The sequence below is a fragment of the Gigantopelta aegis genome, chromosome 3, assembly GCF_016097555.1.
Source record: "Gigantopelta aegis isolate Gae_Host chromosome 3, Gae_host_genome, whole genome shotgun sequence".
NCBI lineage: Eukaryota > Metazoa > Mollusca > Gastropoda > Neomphalida > Peltospiridae > Gigantopelta > Gigantopelta aegis.
This window is the reverse complement of record NC_054701.1, coordinates 34802021-34823653: the sequence shown is the minus strand read 5'-3', so window position 1 is coordinate 34823653 and position 21633 is coordinate 34802021. Positions and strand designations below refer to the sequence as shown.

General features: G+C 40.1%; 1 protein-coding gene and 1 non-coding gene across 2 annotated transcripts in view; both read right to left on the bottom strand.

The window, feature by feature from the left end:
* LOC121368614 overlaps positions 1-21633 on the bottom strand; it is a 57685-nt gene that overhangs the window by 4970 nt on the left and 31082 nt on the right. Inside the window, exons 9-18 of the mRNA XM_041493353.1 lie at positions 21431-21633; positions 16248-16530; positions 14721-15118; positions 4884-4986; positions 4049-4177; positions 3780-3893; positions 3066-3254; positions 2558-2686; positions 1975-2402; positions 1756-1854 (exon numbers count right to left, since the gene is read on the bottom strand). The exon at positions 21431-21633 is cut by the window's right edge and continues 159 nt beyond it. Of these exons, the coding sequence (XP_041349287.1) occupies positions 1756-1854; positions 1975-2402; positions 2558-2686; positions 3066-3254; positions 3780-3893; positions 4049-4177; positions 4884-4986; positions 14721-15118; positions 16248-16530; positions 21431-21633 (2075 nt within the window). The remainder of the gene's footprint in view (positions 1-1755; positions 1855-1974; positions 2403-2557; positions 2687-3065; positions 3255-3779; positions 3894-4048; positions 4178-4883; positions 4987-14720; positions 15119-16247; positions 16531-21430) is intronic.
* Positions 17031-17103, bottom strand: Trnav-uac. Its single transcript has one exon. It is a non-coding gene; the product is annotated as a tRNA-Val (tRNA).

Here is a 21633-nt window from a genome sequence, read left to right as displayed (position 1 = left end):
GTCAGTCTCATAGTAGTGATATTCAACCCCACATTACATCTATGTATTTTATGCAGCCATAACTAATATAGAAGATATTTAAAGTTGGTATCATCCACAGTATAACGAGGTTAACTCTCTTATTGGTAGTCAGTCTCATAGTAGTGATATACAACCCCACATTACATCTATGTATTTTATGCAGCCATAACTAATATAGAAGAGATTTAAAGTTGGTATCATCCACAGTATGTTTTATTTAAATGTTTTATTTAACGACGCACTCAAAACATTTTATTTACGGTTATATGGCGTCGGACATATGGTTAAGAACCACACAGATATTGAGAGAGGAAACCCGCTGTCACCATTTCATGGGCTACTCTTTTCGATTAGCAGGAAGGAATATTTTATATGCACCATCCCACAGACAGGATAAAACATACCACGGCCTTTGATATACCAGTCGTGGTGCACTGCCTGGAGCGAAAAATAGCCCAATGGGCCCACCGATGGGGATCGATCCCAGACCGACCGCGCATCAAGCGAACGCTTTACCACCAGGCTATGTCCCGCCCCCTAAAGCACATTAAACCCGGTGTATCTAATAAGAATGAGTTGGCAGGGAAGACCGATGAGAGAAAACAAAAGAAATGGAAATAAGGGCTAAACACACACAGAATCTGGGTCTGGGTATGCGTTTGCGTTTGGCGAGTCTGGCACTGTCAAAACTATAGCGTACATAGGAGAGCGAGCGTTCGCAAACATTTTGACAGGTACCATTCGTGTTCTATCATACAACATTAATTTAATATCAGACTGAAGCTGATCAACTCAGCGGTTGCGTTGTAATTTTCCGACTACGACGGGTGCGCTCAGATTAACAACTAATCGGTCATAGAAAGACATGTTTTATTTAACGACGCACTCAACACATTTCATTTATGGTTACATGGCGTCAGACATATGGTTACGGACCACACAGATATTGAGAGAGGAAACCCGCTGTCTTTCCGATTAGCAGCAAGGGATCTTTTATATGCACCATCCCACAGACAGGGTAGTACATACCACGGCCTTTGATATACCAGTCGTGGTGCATTGGCTGGAACGAGAAATAGCTCAATGGGCCCACCGACAGGGATAGATCCCATACCGACCGCGCATCGAGCCAACGCTTTACCACTGGGTTACGTCCCGCCCTCGGTTATAGAAGTCGTATACGACGAAAAACGAGTTATAAGAGAGCTCAGACTAGAAATTGAACAGTCGTAGAAGACGTGACAGCAGAAAATGAACTAACTTGGTGCTGGCAGTTGATAGTCTTATCCTAGCATAAAGACTCGGAAGGGTGGGAGCATGCAAGTAAAGGAGGAGATATATTTCGACTTGTTTCGCAACAAAGTTGACTACATATTATTCTCGTTGTACATATTACTGTTATTAAATGTGTCTTTTCATACTAACCATGTTATATTTTTTTCTCGTTCCAACCAGTGCACCACATCTGGTCAAAGGCCATGGTATGTGCTTTCCTGTCTGTGGGAAAGTGCATATAAAAGACATAAGGACAAATGTAGCCGGTTTCCTCTGAGGACTACATGTCAGAATAAACTGAACACTGTCAGACGAAGGATGACGAGAATGTCCTTGATCTGTTTTCTGTTTGTATCACAACATATAAATTGAACACTGTTAGACGAAGGCTGACGAGAATGTCCTCGATCTGTTTTCTGTTTGTATCACAACATATAAACTGAACACTGTCAGACGAACGCTGACGAGAATGTCTTCCATCTGGTTTCTGTTTGTATCACAACATATAAACTGAACACTGTCAGACGAAGGCTGACGAGAATGTCCTCGATCTGGTTTCTGTTGGTATCACAACATATAAACTGAACACTGTTAGACGAAGGCTCACGATAATGTCCTCAATCTGGATTCTGTTGGTATCACAACATATAAACTGAACACTGTCAGTCGAAGGCTGACGAGAATGTCCTCGATCTGGTTTCTGTTGGTATCACAACATATAAACTGAACACTGTCAGACGAAGGCTGACGAGAATCTCCTCGATCTGGTTTCTGTTGGTATCACAACATATAAACTGAACACTGTAGACGAAGGCTGACGAGAATGTCCTCGATCTGGTTTCTGTTTGTATCAAAACATATAAACTGAACATTGTCAGACGAAGGCTGACGAGAATGTCCTCGATCTGGTTTCTGTCCTCGATCTGGTTTCTGTTTGTATCACAACATATAAACTGAACACAGTCAGTTTGTATCACAACATATAAACTGAACACTGTCAGACGAAGGCTGACGAGAATGTCCTCGATCTGGTTTCTGTTTGCATCACAACATATAAACTGAACACTGTCAGACGAAGGCTGGCGAGAATGTCCTCCATCTGGTTTCTGTTTGTATCACAACATATAAACTGAACACTGTCAGACGAAGGCTGACGAGAATGTACTCGATCTGGTTTCTGTTTGTATCACAACATATAAACTGAACACTGTCAGACGAAGGCTGACGAGAATTTCCTCGATCTGGTTTCTGTTTGTATCACAACATATAAACTGAACACTGTCAGACGAAGGCTGACGAGAATGTCCTCGATCTGGTTTCTGTTTGCATCACAACATATAAACTGAACACTGTCAGACGAAGGCTGGCGAGAATGTCCTCCATCTGGTTTCTGTTTGTATCACAACATATAAACTGAACACTGTCAGACGAAGGCTGACGAGAATGTACTCGATCTGGTTTCTGTTTGTATCACAACATATAAACTGAACACTGTCAGACGAAGGCTGACGAGAATTTCCTCGATTTGGTTTCTGTTTGTATCACAACATATAAACTGAACACTGTCAGACGAAGGCTGACGAGAATGTCCTCGATCTGTTTTCTGTTTGTATCACAACATATAAACTGAACACTGTCAGACGAAGGCTGGCGAGAATGTCCTCGATCTGGTTTCTGGTTGTATCACAACATATAAACTGAAAACTATCAGACGAAGGCTGGCGAGAATGTCCTCGATCTGGTTTCTGTTTGTATCACAACATATGAACTGAACACTGTGAGACGAAGGCTGACGAGAATGTCCTCGATCTGGTTTCTGTTTGTATCACAACATATAAACTGAACACTGTCAGACGAAGGCTGACGAGAATGTCCTCGATCTGGATTCTGTTTGTATCACAACATATAAACTGAACACTGTCAGACGAAGGCTGACGAGAATGTCCTCGATCTGGTTTCTGTTGGTATCACAACATATAAACTGAAAACTATCAGACGAAGGCTGGCGAGAATGTCCTCGATCTGGTTTCTGTTTGTATCACAACATATGAACTGAACACTGTCAGACGAAGGCTGACGAGAATGTCCTCGATCTGGTTTCTGTTTGTATCACAACATATAAACTGAACACTGTCAGACGAAGGCTGGCGAGAATGTCCTCGATCTGGTTTCTGTTTGTATCACAACATATAAACTGAACACTGTCAGACGAAGGCTGGCGAGAATGTCCTCCATCTGGTTTCTGTTTGTATCACAACATATAAACTGAACACTGTCAGACGAAGGCTGGCGAGAATGTCCTCCATCTGGTTTCTGTTGGTATCACAACATATAAACTGAACACTGTCAGACGAAGGCTGGCGAGAATGTCCTCGATCTGGTTTCTGTTTGTATCACAACATATAAACTGAACACTGTCAGACGAAGGCTGACGAGAATGTCCTCCATCTGGTTTCTGTTGGTATCACAACATATAAACTGACCACTGTCAGACGAAGGCTGGCGAGAATGTCCTCGATCTGTTTTCTGTTTGTATCACAACATATAAACTGAACACTGTCAGACGAAGGCTGACGAGAATGTCCTCGATCTGTTTTCTGTTTGTATCACAACATATAAACTGAACACTGTCAGACGAAGGCTGGCGAGAATGTCCTCGATCTGGTTTCTGTTTGTATCACAACATATAAACTGAACACTGTCAGACGAAGGCTGGCGAGAATGTCCTCGATCTGTTTTCTGTTTGTATCACAACATATAAACTGAACACTGTCAGACGAAGGCTGACGAGAATGTCCTCAATCTGGATTCTGTTTGTATCACAACATATAAACTGAACACTGTCAGACGAAGGCTGACGAGAATGTCCTCGATCTGGTTTCTGTTGGTATCACAACATATAAACTGAACACTGTTAGATGACACTCAGCTAGCCAAAGGCAGGTTTGATTGGCCCGAGGCTGATTGTGTTGGCTCGAGGCTTTGTACGCCTAACCCTGAACTCTTGATGATTAGGCATTCCCCTTCATTCGTCTATACTTATTTTTGTGTTTATATCCAATTAATGTTCAAACACGCTGTCATGGGCACTCACCTCAGCTATCTAGACTGTCTGACCAGGGCCCCGTTCCACGAATCGATCTTAGCGGTGATCTTGGGGAATGGGATCCAGAAAAGTGGGTTAGTGGTTGGTTGGTTGTTAGTTGTTAGTGTAGTGAGGCAGTTAAAACCCAATATTTGACTGAATTGTACTCTTTCTAATTAAAACCATGAAACTTGGCACATAGATGCCTTGACCCATTTCAAACATTTTCTCATATGGACCCAAGTCAAGAGCGCTCCAAATGTTCCCCACTCCTTTTTAATAGAATAGGTAACAGAAATATTGTTTGCCCTTGGTAAAAACCATGAAACTTGACAAACATACCCCTTGACCCACGACAAACATTTTGAGATATAGTGCAAACTTAGGAGCGCCCCCTCGTGAACAGGGATGATCTACAAATGTCCCCTACTCCATTTAGTGGGGCAGCTAACAAACAATTATACACTTTTCGTTAAAAGCATGGAACTTGGCACACACATACTTTGACCCATTGCAAGCATTTTTTATATGGACCCAAATCAGGAGCGCCCCCTGGTTGTCGGAGAGGATCTACAAATGTCCCCCATCCCCTTTTACTGGAGCAGCTAACAAAACAATTATACACTTTTCGTTAAAAGCATGACACTTGGCACACACATACTTTGACCTATTACAAGCAGTTTCTGATATGGACCCAAGTTCTACAAATGTCCGTCCCTTTTCCGTGTAGGGATTTCTTAATCACTTGCAAGTACCTGCATTAAAATCCATAATTATCACCCATTGTTAATGCTGCATCAATTCTAATGTAATTGTGAATAGATGAGATAAATGCAGGTGCAGATTTGGGGTGTGGGAGTGCAGGATGAGCGATATTTCTTAAATGTGGAGGATTTGTACTTTCATGCCGTGAATCCATCATATATAATCATATATTTTGAACGAATTTGAGGTTTTGCTCCAGGACTTATGTAGATATCATGACGCGTTACAAACAGTCGGCAGCAGCCCCTGGTGACTGTTGAAGGATAACAAAAATGCCCCGACCGTCCCATGGAGGAAGTTCTATATCACTGAATGAATATTTATCAAATTGACAAAATATGAACACAAAATAACAAGTGAAAAAGCTGAAACACTTATTGTGAGTATTACCAGCTTTTTGCTTTGGTGTCATTCTGTTCTAGACAAGGTAAAGTTTCCTTGGAATATAGGGTAGTGTAGTCACGGCATAGATTAACCCGATTAAATATTGTAATATAGAGTGCTAATTTCATATATCACTGCTTATGCGTGCAGTTTCTATAGAACATTTCAGTGCAGTGCATTTCCAATGGACCTTTTTTTTGCATCCTTTCAGAATCTTGCAATAACACGTATCCAAATCACAGCAAGCGTTTGGCACCACTTGTACAGTACACAGGACAGGCTGTCTTTAACACACATCCATCCCCACCCCTCTGGAGTAGATGCATTGAGTTCACTTTGTTATTTGGTGGACCATATGCCAGCTTGGTATGCAACTCATGTTGAGTGCTGCAATAAGGTATCCTGGTTGGGTGGAATGGTTTCCATTGTCTTCCCCATCTGGCAGTACATCACCTTCCTTGCTTTGTCAACATGTTTTAGGTCGCTCTTCCAGTAGCTGGGAGTATGGGACATCTTTATCTATGAAGGTGTACAGGTTGAGCACCATGTAGATAAAGGTACGGGTTACATCAGGATAGCAGTTTCGTGCACCTCAGGCTGTTATTTCACCTGTTCCAAGGAAAGCAGAGGTAGTGCCATACCCTTAGAGGTAGGGACAGGAATGTATCTTTACCCAAGACATCATAAAATGGAAAGTATTTGCCTATACCAAAGGCAACTCATATACTCACATTTTGATTCAAGGTAATCAAATGATAGAACTTGCCAATTAGGATGACAAGCATACGTGTGTTAGCAGCGCACACAAGACTCCTAACAAAACCGTTCAGAACAGCATCCTGAACATGAATTAAACGCCTAGTGTCTGCTTCCTCGTGGTCACATAGTGGCATTGAACACTCGGTTCCTTGAAGAATAACTACGACACAATGTGTAATGATTATTTCCTTGTCTTCGGGGCAGTGAGGAATGCCTACTTTCCTGGAATCTTGTTCCTGTCAGTAACCTGATATTTGATCAGAATGCCAACAGTATATGTGTTACATACATCACTAAACAGTTAGAACATTCTAAAATAGTTGATGTGGTATGGGACACATATATCACGAAGAATTCGAAAGAAAAGTGATGAAAGGTGTTCGAGAAAGCAGGCACTATGGTATATATGATGTCCTGGATGAAGAGAAATCACTGACCCTGCCTCTCGTCGACAGCTTCACAGGATGTGGCACTACTTTTGCTTCCTTTAGATATGTAAAACGAGTCGGGGGTGGGGATTAGACCAGTAACCTGGAATGTGTTTGATCGTGCAAAGAAAGTGCTGTAGGCCTACTACCGAAAAGGTAAGACAGTGGAAACCATTCCACTCACCCATGATGCCTTTTAATCTGGAATCTATGGAATAAAATAATAATAATAATACAAAAATTAAAAAAAAACGTTTGTTTTATTTAACGACGTCACGAGAGCACATTGATTTTTTATCGTATTATCGGCTATTGGACGTCAAACATATGGTCATTCTGACACTGGTTTTTTTTAGAGGAAACCCCCTGTCGCCACACAGGCTACTCTTTTACGACAGGCAGCAAGGGATCTTTTATTTGCGCTTCCCACAGGCAGGATAGCACAAACCATGGCCTTTGTTGAACCAGTTATGGATCACTGGTTGGTGCAAGTGGTTTACACCTATCCACTGAGCATTGTGGAGCACTCACTCAGGGTTTGGAGTCGGTATCTGGATTATATAACCGTAAATAAAATGTGTTGAGTGCGTCGTTAAATAAAACATTTCCTTCCTTCTTCTCTTTCGATCTGCACTGCCGATCGCCTTTTTGCAATCAGCAATGATCTTTCTGTGCCCAGGTTTAGTCAACTACCGTACACACATCGTCAGATATTGATACTAATGGTTTCATTCCCACCATAATATTTCTCACCCTTGTAACAACCGTCCTAATCTCCCTCTGTATGCATCTCATCTATTCAAAAGCACATTTAGAATTGATGTAGTATTAACAATGAGTGATAATCATACATTTGAATGCAAGTACTTAAAAGTTATTAAAAATGTCTATACTGAAGGGTGGGGAGGGGGGGGGGCATTTATAGATCCTTCCTGGCCAATAGGGAGCGGTGACCGTTTTTGTCCATATCTGTATAATGTTTGTAATGAGTCAAGGTGTGTATGTGCACAGTTTCATGCTTTTAACCAAAAGTGCACACTTTGTTTTTAGCCGCCCAACTAAAATGGATGGTGGACATTTGTAGATCCTCCCTGACTAACAGGGTACTCTACAGATTTGGGACCATGTCTGTAAAAGGGGCGGGAGGTAGCCCAGTGGTAAAGCGTTCGCTCGATGCGCGGTTGGTCTGGGATCGATCCTCATCGATGGGCCCATTGGGCTATTTCTCGTTCCAGCCAGTGCACCACGACTGGCATATCAAAGGCCGTGGTATGTACTACCCTGTCTGTGGGATGGTGCATATAAAAGATCCTTTGCTGCTAATCGAAAAAGAGTAGCCCATAAAGTGGCGACAGCGGGTTTCGTCTCTCAATATCTGTGTGGGTCTTAACCACTTGTCTGACGCCATATAACCGTAAATAAAATGTGTTGAGTGTGTTGTTAAATAAAACATTTCCTTCTTCATATCTGTAAATGTTTGTAATGAGTCCAGATATATATGTGCCACGTTTCACGTTTTTAATCAAAAGTGCTGTTGACTTGGGTTCATATCTGAAAATGCTTGTAATGGGTCAAGGTATATATGTGCACAGTCTCATGCTTTTAACCAAAAGTGCACACTTTTTGTTATCTGCCCCACTAGTGAAAGGTAGGTGCAGTGATTTTACACTTACCAATCGAGTTCTTTAACCCGCTCTGAGCTGTAGCCTGTACCAGAATGCGAACCCAGTGCCTATCATCCTTAGGCTCGATGATTTAACCACACACACACACACACAGAGAGAGAGAGAGAGAGAGAGAGAGAGAGAGAGAGAGAGAGAGAGAGAGAGAGAGAGAGAGAGAGAGAGAGACACACACACACAGACAGACACACACAGACAGACACACACACACACACACACACACACACACACACACACACCACTGAGGCCGGCATCAGCGCCCGACTGAATGGCGAATACTAAGATATACTAGTAGTTGCACCCCTCTCCGGTTACTGGCATCTTCTGATGTATGTTAGTATGTTGTTCGACGTGAAAAATGACCTATCTAGGGGAAACAACTCAATAGCAAAATTTATCCCACTAATCGAACATCAGGCGGACACTCTATCCAAGTTTGTGTTGTTTAACGACACCACTAAAGCACATTCATCAATTAATCAACGGCTATTGGATGTCAAACATTTGGTAATTCTGACTTGTAGTCATCAGAGGAAACCCGCTACATTTTTCCTAACGCAGAAAGGGATCTTTTATATGCACTTTCCCACAGACAGGAAAGCACATACCACGGCCTTTGACATTTTGACATGGCAAAAGCCAACAAAAATACAAAAATAACAATAAAATCATTAATGTTTTTATACTAAAACATTTATTATTACCAACAAAAAATGCCATAAGTATTTCACAAACAATGCATACTTATAAAATATATCTTCACAAACATACACCAAACATATATATTTTTCATAGATGTTTTCCAGTAGAATTATATATTCACCAACATGATAAAGGTGCATTACCAAAGTTGCAAGTGCCATGTTTCACTATTTATCCCCCCCCCCCCCGAACAACAACAATATTCAAAAAGTGAATAAAAATGATTTGTTTTTAATCATACAAGAGTATGTAGTTTTCTTTGTATCTTAAATTAAAAATTAATAAATAGTTTTGACGTCAAGTCGACTTTATACAATTTTGATAAATTGCCTTTAATGCATGTTACATAAATACATTAACTTAATGTCTTAGAACAATTATTGCACATATTCTGAATGTGGATTCAATTCTGGCCACACTTTAATCGTAGTAAATATCATAATGACGAACAGAAAAAAAGATAGAAGAAGAAAACAAGTTTAAAAAAAAAAAGGTAGCAGATGAAGAAGAAAAGTACTAAAAGAAGGAGAAATAATTGTATTTATATATCGTAATCAATAAAATAAAAATAGTGTTTCAGTCAACTTTCGAACTCGGTTGGTAAATTGACGTAGCTATAAGCAGTATCCATAGGTGTAAAGTTAGGGGGGGGGGGGGGGGGTCGGAAAGAGAGAGGTGTTTAAGCGGCGGTAGTATCCCCTGTTTTTGGAAAATGGTTTTAAATATTTTGTCCAGACAAGGTGCTATCTTTGCAAAGCTGACAATCTTCGCAACCCAAAACTCCCAAGACCTATGAGTTGCGAAGATGACAGTTCACGTACACTTAACCGTTACTTTATTGCAACACTGAGTCACACGTTTGTGTGTGTGTGTATGTGTGTGTGTGTGTGAGCGCGTATGTGTGTAGATGTGCGCGCGCGTGTGTGTGCGCTGGCGCGCGTGTGTGTGTGCGCTGGCGCGCGTGTGTGTCAGTGTATGTATGTATGTATGTATGTGTGTGTGTACGCGCGAGCGCGCGCGTGTGTAGGTGTGTGTGTCAGTGTATGATTGTACATGTATATATATATGTGTGTGTGTGTGAGCGCGTGCGCTTGTGTGTATGTGTGTTTTGACAGGGTGCGTGTACGAGTGTGTGTGCGTGTTTTGACAGGGTGCGTGTACGAGTGTATGTGAGTGTATGCGCGTGCGTGTGTGTGAGAATTTGCGTACGTGCGCTTGATTGTGTGAGTATGTGTGCGTGAGTGAGCATGCATGTGTGTGTTGAGGATTATTACAAATGTCCGGTGCCATACATTTTCAGAAAGTGGTGAGAGATAACCCTTGACATGAACAGTTATTCCTGAAGCAGTACAGTCACATACTATTACTTCCATAAGCTTTGGTGGGGCACACACCAGTACAATGACCGAGTATGCCATTTATAATTTCCCACCCATAGCCAGATATATTCACATTCCATGTGTTCTGCTGATCGTCAGCTTTCCACATTATGGTTTTAACTTGCTTGGTGTGCTCAGTCAATGCAGGATCAGTTGGAAGCAGACTTTTGATTTTGGGAATGTCTCGTTTACTTGTAAAGATAGTGTGCTTCAAGTGGTTGATAGACGTTTGTATTGTTTCGTTGTGTATAGCTGTGATCAGGTCATAAAAGTTTACCTCTCGTTCTCCCAGTACCTCCAGACCAACATCATGCTTCAACATTACTGATATATATATATAGTAGGTGATGGTGTGACATCCTATAACAGCATGTACTGCAAGGAACTAGAGAGATTTGTCACCAAGACAACAAACACAGACAAGTGGTGTTTGACGATACTGATATATTTGCATTGCTGGTATTCTTCTACTGGAAGTTGCAATATTCTGTTCAAAGTTACATGACAAAAACCTAAAGTCAAGTGATTAACATGACTGCCACAGCTAAAGAAAAACACACTTGGGAGACCAATCTGTCCAGCTCCTTGCAGAGTATGCCATCACATGATGTAACACAGACAGCTACCTCTTTATTAAGGACTGTATCAGTAATGTTAAAGCACAGAGTCGGTCTGAAGGTGCATACCGGTATACATGAACAACGATGGTTTAGTAGTCTGCTATACAAGACGAAACAATGTAACATTGGTATGAAACACTTGAAACGCACCATCTTCACAGGCAATAGAATCAAAGGTCGGTCTCCTACTTATCCTGCTCTGGCTGAGCACATCAAGCTAGCAAATCTACAAAGCATGCTGTGAAAAGCTGCCGATCACCGGAACTAAATGTGAATATATCCGAAATTATAAACAACATACCTAGTCATGGTACTGGTGTGTCTACAGTTGATTCACCAGAGCTTATGGAAGTAGTGGCATGTACTTATACTGCCCAAAATGCCTGCTTCAGGAATAACTGCTTATGTGAAACAGCACAGTTAACTTAAACATTTTCTGCAAATATATGGCGTAGGACATTCGCAACAAGCCTTAAACCATGTATAATGAAAATGACTGTAATTTACGTCTGAAAATAGGAGGCTGCCATTTCAGATTAGGTGGTTATTTTAAAGAGACTTCGCCCTTTAAACGAAACTTTTTTTCCAAGAAAATTGATCACCAGTAATTCACAAAACCAGTAATCCACAAAACTAATATAAAGATTGAAAGAGTGTACGTAACATGATAATACGAATCTTCCATTAGCATATAAATGACGATAACTGTATTTCTGCACAAGACGGATTCCAAAACAGGTTACGAACATTGTGGGGGCATATGCTAAAAACCTTTATACAGCTTCCTTAAATAAAATAACCTCTGATTCAGGTCAGGGATGTGCACAGAATGATATTTCAAGCAAGGAACCATAAGTATTTACATAACGTTAACAAAGTTATTTAATATGTACCATATTTAAGATGCAAACCAATGCAAACCAATGCAAACCAATGCAAACACTCCACAGCCAATGGGATTTGACAGCTACCGGCTTATCTTAATATGCCTGCATTTACTTATGTAAATAATTTCTTCTGATTTTACTAAAACAGTTACTTGTTAAAAAGGAAGGAAATGTTTTATTTAACGATGCACTCAACACAATCTGATTAAAATTAGCTCTACTGGTCTACCAGTAGATCTAACAGCATTGCGTGGACTCCCATGTCCAGGTGACATTTCATCTATAATTAACAAATTAAATATCGAACAATTACACTTCGCCTTTTATAGCGTTATTCATAATTAATCATAATATAAATAAACGTTGGTATCCAGATTCGTGCATTTTTATTTAATTTGGGCAAACATCAGCCTAACACCCCACCCACCACCCCCCACCCCCACCCCCACCACCCTCCTGCTTACAAAAATGTGAGCCTATACGCCAATGTTTATTCCACCAACAAAATAAACACACATCCTATTTTTTCAGGTATTTTAAAACACTATCTTACATTAACATGTTTTACATATAATGCATTATACGCATAAATACATCTGGAATGACCTTTGGTCACAATTTTTTTAATTTTCATTTGGCCGTTGGAAAATGTTTTAAATGTTTACCTTCAAAATTATTTCAAACAAAAATCGATACTGAGATACAAAACATTAGTATGTCCAGAAATGCATGGGTTATAGAGAAAACCATATTCTAAGCAAGAAAATATAAGTGAATTTTAATTTTAATAATGCATTAATATTTTATTTTTCAAACACTTTTAATTGACTACATACTTATGATATAGTCCAATCCCTTTAATACAAACTTGTATAAATGCATGAAGATATATATTCTTAAAGTATATTATAGACATTAGTTAAAATAAAATCAATATTTAATTTAAGAAATTATGCCAAAATATCATATTCCTTACAAGGATAAAATTAGATTAAATTGGGATTTTATTTTAAAATCTGTTATTCTTTAATTTTCTTCTGTGGACATCCCCACCCATAATGTTACCATTTTTATATTGACCAATACAGATTACAAATAGTCTTGCTTATGTAGTGAAAGCATGCCCACCTACATGTATATTACTTAAAAACAAATGTTTTACTTGCCTAGTAGTAAAACGTATTTTATATGCATCATCCCACAGACAAGACAGCACATACCACGGACGTTGATAACCAGTACAAAGAAAACATATCAAAGCCACACATCAGTATGGAACGGAGGCTTTGGAAGAGAAACGACTTTTATATGTTTCAAAATTATTATTAGTAAACAACTTTTTAAATTCATTCTATTTTACAAAACAAAAACAACTAAAGAAATGTTAGCTGTCCACATTAATAATCTAATTTTTATTGTGTTAGTGGTTAAGTTTCCGAGTAACATAAATAAATGAGTGTGTGCATGGAATTTATACAGTGAGGCATTACACGGGAAAATTTGCAATATTGTTAGTTTTATTAGCATCCCGCACGTGTTTCAAACACAACAGTACCCGGTACATAGATATCAGTGAAAAATAAATTACAGGCATTCACTGGCCAGATGAAACAACTCTATGACAAGCCATGTCATTTTATCCATCCCCTCTCCCACAAAAAACTAATTTGTTATTGACATGATTTTTATTTTAACTACAATTACAATGAGATAGGTGTCAGGTCAGATAGGAATTGAAACATTATTAGACACAGACAATGAAACAGGCTGATGGTGGTAGTGGTGAGGGTGCGATAACCATTTATATTATACATGTGTAGACATTCAGGGCCCGTTCTTATAAAATCTTTGACTCAATCTTTAATGACATCACACGCATACATGGCGTTGTCATGGCATTACTGTCTCAGACTCTATTAGAGTCTTGAGTTTAGACTTTATAAGCACCGAGCCTGGTCTTTGTTATTATATTCCTGTAAAGTATTTATCGATCTTCATTGTACAGTTTAAACAAATATTATCTTTCTATCTATGTTAAGCGTTGCAAATGAGTGTAGCTATGGCGAAAAGTAACCTGTTAGGCTGTGTTAGTCTAGATATATGTGAGGGCATGTTCATAGAAATTAGAATAGAATAGAATAGAATAGATGTTTAACGACATCCCAGCATAAAAAATACATCGGTCATTGGGTATCAAACTATCGTAAAGTCAAAACATTAAGTGTCATAGAAATTAAGTTTGGTTAAAAAATAATAATAATAGACAGAAAGACAGAGAATGATGAACAAGATATCATTTCACCCGGCCACCTGAAATGTTTTTATTTTGTGAAAAAGAAACCTCGAGAACTAGGGTCAGTGACTTTAAGCTATTTTTCGCTAGACTAGTTTTTGTGCCCAACTTTAAATGATTGTCATGTGATAGAATCCAAATGTGTTACAGGTTTGTAGATTGCTCAAACAAGGCTCTGCTACTTTAACAGTAACATATCTTAATGCGTATATCAGTTAATCTCTGAGAAGTAACGGTTATGAAGACGATATGTAGTCTATTTTTAGAGTATTTTAACGTTTCAACGGCACAGGCTTTTATTTCAATCTATTGTAACTTTATCGTAATGTGTTACAGGTTTGTAGATTACTAAAACAAGTCTCTGCGACTTTAACAGCAACATATCTTAGGCGTAATGCGTAAATCAGTTGTTGTTGTGTTTCGGTTACAATGGTTGTTACTTCGACGTCTGTTTGAGGAACGTGCGGAAGAAGGTCAACATCTGGTCAACGTCGGGTCGATCATTGGGGTCGAGGCTCCACGACACCTTGATAAAATTCACCCAATCGGCTGGCGGCTTGTCGTTCATGGTCAGAGAGGGTCTCAAGCCAGTGCTGATGGCGCTCTCGAATGTCCCGAACAGCTGCCCCTGGAGGTGGTCGGCGGCGTCCACCCCGTACCACATCTCCCACAGGATGACGGCCATGCTGTAGATGTCGGCCTTGAAGTCGTACCTTCCTTTCTGAAGCAGGATCTCCGGCGCCATGTACACGGGGGTCCCCGCCAGGGTCCCCGCGATGTCTATCGCCCTCTTCGCTAGACCTACGTCAGTGAGTTTGACGACGTCATCGCCTGTAAGCTAAAAATAAACAACAAAACAATATTTACATGTAAACTGTAGATAACGAACAAAACAATTTGTGTTTTGTAAGCAGGAAGATAACCAACAAAACAATATTTACTTGTAAGCTGAAGATAACAAAAAAATGTTTTACTTGTAAGCTGAAGCTAACCAACAAAACAATATTGACTTGTAAGCTGAAGCTAACCAATAAAACAATATTTACTTGTAAGCTGTAGATAACCAACAAAACAATTTTTACTTGTAACCTGAAGATAACCAACACAGCAATATTTACTCGTAAGCTGAAGATAACTAAAAACAACAACAATATTTACTTGTAAGCTGAAGATAACCAACAAAACTATATTTATTTGTAAGCTGAAGATAATCAATAAAACAATATTTAGTATTACTATTAATTAATAGACTAAGCACACAGCTTAAGCTGATGAAAAATGACAGGTGTGTGGAACGGATAGCCACAAGAGACAAGCACATGTCGCAGAAGGCGAGACAAGGACTGGGATGTGGAGGTGGACAGCGAAAGAAGTTGAAAGATCGGGAAGAAATGACACTTAAAGCAAAGGAGAGAAAGGAAATGGAACAGTGTAATAAAAAAATTTAGTCAAAGTAAAGTTTACATATAATATATACAGTTAAAGTTCGTTTTTGTTTAACGACACCACTAGATTGATTTACATTGATTTATTAATTATCGGCTATTGGATATCAAATATATAATCATTTTTGACACAGTCATGGAGGAAACCCGCTATATTTTTTCATTAGTAGCAAGGGATCTTTTATATGCACCTTCCAACAGGCAGGATAGCACATATCACGGCCTTTGATATACCATTCGTGGTGCACTGGATGGAACGAGAAATAGTCCAATGGGCCCACCAACGGGGATCGATCCTAGACCGACCGCACATCATGCGTTCGCTTTACCATTGGGCTACTTCCCGTCCTATAATATATACAGAGTCCCAGTCAGGGTCCGAACACAAACACAAACACACATCGGATACCGTGTCCACGGGCCAGGAATAACTGATTACTGTCTTAAGGTATTGGCATTATCATTCTAAAAATTCACTCACCTCCATAAAAAAAAAAAAAAAAAATGAAAACCAATTCTCACCAAAATATTTTCTAACTTCATGTCTCGATGAACGAGGCCTTTGTTGTGTAGGTACTGCAGACCACAGCACACCTGTTCGGCAAACGAGGCCACTTTCTTCATCGAGTCAAGCTGCAGCGAGACGAACTGTCCTTGCTTTGCCGGACTCTTCACGTCTTCGCCAACAAATCTCTGTTTTAGAGTCGAAGGACAGAATTCCAAAACCATGATCCATCGCATGTCCGATCCAACTGTGTGGTGTGATGCGCCGTAGTATCGGATGAAATTCGTGTGTCGCAAGTCTCTGGAAACAAAGATAGAAAGCCCTGTCCGACTTTAAATGTTACCGTGTATGACTTTAAAAATGTCAAATTATTGTAACGTCCCTCGTGGTCGGCTAAATAATCATTAAAGTTTACTCAGTGTAGTCTGGTCCCGTGCTTGTTAAATTGTAGTTTAGACTCAAGACTTTAATACAAAGTTTTTTGTTTTTGTTTAACGACACCACTAGAGCACATTGATTTATAAATCATCGGCTATTGGATGTCAAGCATTTGGTAATTGTGACATTTAGTCATGCAAAGAAAACTATCTACATTTTCTATTAGTAGCAAGGGCTCTTTTATTGCACCATCCCACAGACAGGATAGCACATACCACGGCTTTTGATATACCAGTTGTGGTGCACTGGCTGGAACGAGAAATAGCCCAATGGGCCCGCCGACGGGGTTCGATCCTAGACAGACCGCGCATCAAGCGAGCGCTTTACCATTGGGCTACGTCTCGCAGCAAAATATATAATAAAGGTTTCGGCGATGCTCGAACTCGCTACCTTCTGCGTGTAAAGCAGACGTGGTAACCACTACACCACGAAACCAGGTTAATACTTTAATACAGTCTGATACTCTAATGTCATGGCTACGCCATACAGATTGCATGCATTAGATATTTGAGTCTAAACTCTAAAATTGTATAAGCACGGGTCTTGCTTGTGGTTTTACAACCGATCGTGGTGGTGTCGTGGGTAAGCAAGGCTGGTAGGTACTGGGTTCGCAGCCTGGTACCGTCTCCTAACATGAGCGAGTTTTAACTACTGAATGGGTAGGCGTAAAACCGCTACATCGACTTCTGTTTCACTAACCACTAACAACTAACCACTAACTCACTGTCCTGGACAGACAGCCCAGATAGCTGAGGTGTGTGTGCCCAGGACAGCGTGCTTGACCCTTAATTGGAAAATAAGTTGAAATAAATTAAATGTGCTTTTACGACTGCATTAGTGAGTAATCTAATATGAACCTGACAGGAAGAAAAGTCTGGATACAACAGGGACAAAAAATATAGGTATTTATAGTTGAAACAAATGATTGAAATCGTAACGTCAGTCATCGCGAGATTACCCGAGTGTACTAAGTGGTTTCTGAAATCAGTTGACTAGTTAACAGAGACCGCAGTGTGTTCAGCAGGAATTCAATCAATCAGAAAGAACCAATGTCTGGAAGTTTTCTTCATTTGATACCGCTGCAAACTAAGTTACTACATTTTTATATACAGTCAAACCTGTCCTAGCGGCCACCTGTAATCAGCGGTTACCTGCCTTAAGCGGCCACTGTTTTCCCTCCCAAACGATTTCGTGCTACCCCCTCCCCCCGCCCCCCCCCCCCCCACCCACACACACACCACCTTTTATAGTTCCCTGTCGCCCCATTAGAACGCCACATAACCATAAACCATGTGGTTACCCCTACTCCACCCTTAATGTGCGTTATTTCCAATATAAAATCACTCTAAATGAAAAAAGTCAAACTTTGTTCTTCCTTTTTTGAAATGTAGTTGGATTTATTTAGGACGTGGTGTTTATTGTGTGGAGTTAATTCATTGGGGTTTTTGCTTTAGTTTTTGTTATTATTACTTGGCGGAGGGTGGGGTAGTTTCTTGTTTTAGTTGTTGTTTTGTTCTGACGGAGGGTATACATGTAACAGGAATGGTGCAAATCTATATATTTTAATGTTTAAAAACAATTTGGTCAAAGACTGCTTTCTGTTTCGATTTGGGCTTTTTAAACGTTAAAACTTATATTCCCAAAACAATCTATTAGAGAGCCAGCCCTCAACACATACTTTAAAGGTTAGTCCAGATATAAAACAGAATTTAACAAAACTCAGGGTTAGTCCAGATACAAAACAGAATTTAACAGAAGCAGGGTTACTCCAGATACAAAAACAGTATTTAACAGAAGCAGGGTTATTCCAGATACACAACAGAATTTAACAGAAGACGCAGGGTTAGCCCATATACCCAACAGAATTTAACAGAAGCAGGGTAAGCCCATATACACAACAGAATTTAACAGAAGACGCAGGGTTATTCCAGATACACAACAGAATTTAACAGAAGACGCGGGGTTAGCCCATATACACAACAGAATTTAACAGAAGCAGGGTAAGCCCATATACACAACAGAATTTAACAGAAGACGCAGGGTTATTCCAGATACACAACAGAATTTAACAGAAGACGCGGGGTTATTCCAGATACAAAACAGAATTTAACAGAAGCAGGGTTAGTCCAGATACAAAACAGAACTTAACAGAAGACGCAGAGTTATTCCAGATACACAACAGAATTTAACAGAAGCAGGGTTAGTCCAGATACAAAACAGAATTTAATAGAAGACGCAGGGTTATTCCAGATACACAACAGAATTTAACAAAAGACGCGGGGTTAGCCCATATACACAAAAGAATTTAACAGAAGACGCAGGGTTAGTCCAGATACACAACAGAATTTAACGGAATACGCAGGGTTAGTCCAGATACACAACAGAATTTAACAGAAGACGCGGGGTTAGCCCATATACACAACAGAATTTAACTGAAGACGCGGGGTCAGTCCAAATACACCACACAATTTAACAGAAGACGCAGGGTTATTCCAGATACACAACAGAATTTAACAGAAGACGCGGGGTTAGCCCATATACACAAAAGAATTTAACAGAAGACGCAGGGTTAGTCCAGATACACAACAGAATGTAACAGAAGACGCAGGGTTAGTCCAGATACACCACACAATTTAACAGAAGACGCAGGGTTAGTCCAGTTACACAACAGAATTTAACTGAATACGCAGTGTTAGTCCAGATACACAACATAATTTAACTGAAAACGCGGGGTTAGTCCAGATACACAACAGAATTTAACAGAAGCAGGGTAAGCCCATATACACAACAGAATTTAACAGAAGACGCAGGGTTATTCCAGATACACAACAGAATTTAACAGAAGACGCGGGGGGTTATTCCAGATACAAAACAGAATTTAACAGAAGCAGGGTTAGTCCAGATACAAAACAGAACTTAACAGAAGACGCAGAGTTATTCCAGATACACAACAGAATTTAACAGAAGCAGGGTTAGTCCAGATACAAAACAGAATTTAATAGAAGACGCAGGGTTATTCCAGATACACAACAGAATTTAACAAAAGACGCGGGGTTAGCCCATATACACAAAAGAATTTAACAGAAGACGCAGGGTTAGTCCAGATACACAACAGAATTTAACGGAATACGCAGGGTTAGTCCAGATACACAACAGAATTTAACAGAAGACGCGGGGTTAGCCCATATACACAACAGAATTTAACTGAAGACGCGGGGTCAGTCCAAATACACCACACAATTTAACAGAAGACGCAGGGTTATTCCAGATACACAACAGAATTTAACAGAAGACGCGGGGTTAGCCCATATACACAAAAGAATTTAACAGAAGACGCAGGGTTAGTCCAGATACACAACAGAATGTAACAGAAGACGCAGGGTTAGTCCAGATACACCACACAATTTAACAGAAGACGCAGGGTTAGTCCAGATACACAACAGAATTTAACTGAATACGCAGTGTTAGTCCAGGTACACAACATAATTTAACTGAAAACGCGGGGTTAGTCCAGATACACAACAGAATTTAACAGAAGACGCAGGGTTAGCCCATATACCCAACAGAATTTAACAGAAGCAGGGTAAGCCCATATACACAACAGAATTTAACAGAAGACGCAGGGTTATTCCAGATACACAACAGAATTTAACAGAAGACGCGGGGTTAGCCCATATACACAACAGAATTTAACAGAAGCAGGGTAAGCCCATATACACAACAGAATTTAACAGAAGACGCAGGGTTATTCCAGATACACAACAGAATTTAACAGAAGACGCGGGGTTATTCCAGATACAAAACAGAATTTAACAGAAGCAGGGTTAGTCCAGATACAAAACAGAACTTAACAGAAGACGCAGAGTTATTCCAGATACACAACAGAATTTAACAGAAGCAGGGTTAGTCCAGATACAAAACACAATTTAACCGAAGACGCAGGGTTATTCCAGATACACAACAGAATTTAACAGAAGACGCAGGGTTATTCCAGATACACAACAGAACTTAACAGAAGACGCAGGGTTATTCCAGATACACAACAGAATTTAACAGAAGCAGGGTTAGTCCAGATACAAAACAGAATTTAATAGAAGACGCAGGGTTAGTCCAGATACACAACAGAATTTAACAGAAGACGCGGGGTTAGCCCATATACACAACAGAATTTAACTGAAGACGCGGGGTCAGTCCAAATACACCACACAATTTAACAGAAGACGCAGGGTTATTCCAGATACACAACAGAATTTAACAGAAGACGCGGGGTTAGCCCATATACACAAAATAATTTAACAGAAGACGCAGGGTTAGTCCAGATACACAACAGAATGTAACAGAAGACGCAGGGTTAGTCCAGATACACCACACAATTTAACAGAAGACGCAGGGTTAGTCCAGATACACAACAGAATTTAACTGAATACGCAGTGTTAGTCCAGGTACACAACATAATTTAACTGAAAACGCGGGGTTAGTCCAGATACACCACACAATTTAACAGAAGACGCAGTGTTAGTCCAGATACACCACACAATTTAACAGAAGACGCAGGGTTAGTCCAGATACACCACACAATTTAACGGAAGACGCAGGGTTATTCCAGGTACACAACAGAATTTAACAGAAGACGCGGGGTTAGTCCAGATACACTACACAATTTAACAGAAGACGCAGGGTTAGTCCAGATACACCACACAATTTAACAGAAGACGCAGGGTTAGTCCAGATACACCACACAATTTAACAGAAGACGCAATACCTAAGCATTCTATCCTCCAGTAGAACATCGTTGACGTTCGACTCGCGCAGAGGTTCCCGGCAGATCTTTAGAGCGACTGGAATACTTCCTCCTTGCGTCTGGATATTGGACACAAACACCGACGCAAAGCTGCCCACTCCCACTGGGTTCTTCGTGTCATACTTGAACTGGGAGTAGTTGAAGTCGAATCTCATGAGCTGCTT